This window comes from Vespa crabro, chromosome 10, assembly GCF_910589235.1.
Source record: "Vespa crabro chromosome 10, iyVesCrab1.2, whole genome shotgun sequence".
NCBI classification, from domain to species: domain Eukaryota; kingdom Metazoa; phylum Arthropoda; class Insecta; order Hymenoptera; family Vespidae; genus Vespa; species Vespa crabro.
This window is the reverse complement of record NC_060964.1, coordinates 23801-26138: the sequence shown is the minus strand read 5'-3', so window position 1 is coordinate 26138 and position 2338 is coordinate 23801. Positions and strand designations below refer to the sequence as shown.

Sequence of the window (2338 nt, the reverse complement as noted above, 5' to 3'; positions counted from 1 at the left end):
ATGTTACTTAGAACGATAATAATAATAATTATAAACATAATAATAACGATGGTTATATTAATAAGAATTGCAATAATAATATGACGATACAAAGAATTATGTTAATACTAATGATAATAATAATAACGATAATATTATCAATTATAATATTAATGATAATGATATGGACAATAATAAAAAACATGATAATAATAATAAGGACAATAATAATACTAATAATAAGTATGATATTAGTAATTGCAATATTGATCATGATAAGAAAAATAATAATAATATTAATAATAATAATAATAATAAAAATAATAATAATAATAATAATAATAATAATAATAATAATAATACTATAATTAACAATAATTATAAAAATAATAATAATAATATTAAGAATAACGATAATAATAATAACAATAATTTTCTTTTCTTTTTTTTACGTAGGAAGTGAAATGTATTTATGCACAGGGACGACTTGTCCCTAATGTCGGACTCATTTCGATGCCGACTAAAACACCTCCTATTGCTGCTAGACACTAGCCCGGACACGTTTACCAAATAACTTCGGGGTAGGCTTGTTTTACTCGCCCTTTAGACGCGCTACTGTCTGTTCCTAATTCATTTTTCCTGTTTACATAGCAGTTTTTATCTAGGTCACATTTTTATATCGAAGGATGTCCTGTACCCAGTAGGATATCAGGCTCTAACATTCCTGTTTTCGGTGCATGATCTCTAATATTACGTCGGGAGTCAATTGTCCGATTTTCATCTCCAATTCTCGCATGCGTTGCGCCCAACGGTCACAGTGGAAAATGTTATGCTCCACGTCGTCTTTTGTTCCTCTTCATTAAAGACACTTTTGTGTTCTTCCCCGTTCCATCATATATAGGTAGGCTCGGAAGTATCCGTGCTCGCTTTGGAACTGTCTCAAGTAATAATTGGTCTCTCCGTATCGGCCCTCCGTCCACTTCTTCACGTCTTTGATCAACATAGCGGTCCAGCGTACTGTCGACTCGTATTCCCAGGACGACTGGGCACCAAAGGTCTTCTTCCTCTAATCTTTGCTTGTTACCGCCTTTTCAACCTCGATTTTCCTGAGGTGCACCGCCTTACTTTCTTGCGCCAAGAGCGCAATTGGTATAACTTCTTTGATTGTTAGTATGGCTGATTCAAACACCGTCCTGTAAGCAAAAACTATTCTAAGCGTTGCTCTCTTCTGTACCTGCGCCATGCGGTCCTGATACGACTCCTTGCTAAGCAAGTCCGCCCACACTTTAGCACCGTAGAGGAGTACAGACTGTACCGCGATCATTAGCAATCGGCGCTTACTGGCATTGGACCCGGTGACGTTGCCCATAAGCCTACTCAGGAAAGTAATTCTCTTCGCAGATTTATCTGAAGTTTGCTGGATCTGCGCCCCGAAGTTTAGCCTGCGGTAGATCATGATACCGAGATACTTGATTGCAGACTTAGACTCCACTGCTATGTATCCAACTTGCAAAGGGAGGGTGATGTTTATTCACCTATTTGCAAGAATTACCATTTCCGATATTTTCGAGAGCTAGCAATTGGCCGTTGTCCGCCATCAAGCGGTTTACTGTCCACATGACTTAGTTTAGCTTTAGTTGAGCCAATTCAACATCTCTTGCAGCGATTTAAGGCAGTGATGATGTCTGCATAACTTACAAGAAGCTTCTTTTCTGGCATTTCGGTTCTCAGCAAATTGTCGCATGCCACGATCCAGAGGTCCGGCCCGAGGATGGATCCCTATGCCGCTTCGGCCGTGACATTCATACTTCTCTGTGCCTGTGTAGTCTGATACAATAGCGTCCAATCATTCAGGTAGTCATCAAGTAGAAGATACTTCGGTACATGGAAAATATGTTCCATCACGATCATGATATCACTCCATCTTGCAGAGTTAAAATCGTCCTTCACGTCATGCTACACCAGTAAGACTACACGACGTGAATGCCTGTTGTGGTCCTCCGCTTTCCGCACTGCTTTCGTCATCACTTGGATCGCGTCGATTATCGTTCTCCTCGTACTGAATCCGTAATGTTTCGGTGTCAGGACGCTGGACGTCTCGATCGTGAGCTTCAACCTTGTCCTTGTCATCTTTTCAAGCAGTTTGCTAGTAATGTCGTGAATGCATAACAACAGATAGTATGATGGCAGCCTTTGGTCTTCTTTGCCCTTACCGATGAGAACGAAGCGCGCTATTTTCTGTCGTAATGGTAAAAGTCTAGATGTTAAGCAGGCATTGTAGGCCTTTAATAGTAGTCCAGGATTATGCTCTACTAATATTTTCAACACTTCGTTTGTTATGCCATGGGAACCTGTTGCC

At 39.6% G+C, this 2338-nt stretch overlaps 1 protein-coding gene across 1 annotated transcript; it reads right to left on the bottom strand.

Annotated features, from left to right (window-relative positions):
• Positions 1 to 1045: 1045 nt before the first annotated feature.
• LOC124427497 lies at positions 1046 to 1598 on the bottom strand. Its single transcript, XM_046970492.1, has 2 exons — positions 1532 to 1598; positions 1046 to 1485 (listed from the first exon to the last, which is right to left on the bottom strand). The coding sequence occupies exons 1-2, from the start codon at positions 1596 to 1598 to the stop codon at positions 1046 to 1048; spliced, it is 507 nt and encodes a 168-aa protein (XP_046826448.1).
• Positions 1599 to 2338: the final 740 nt, after the last annotated feature.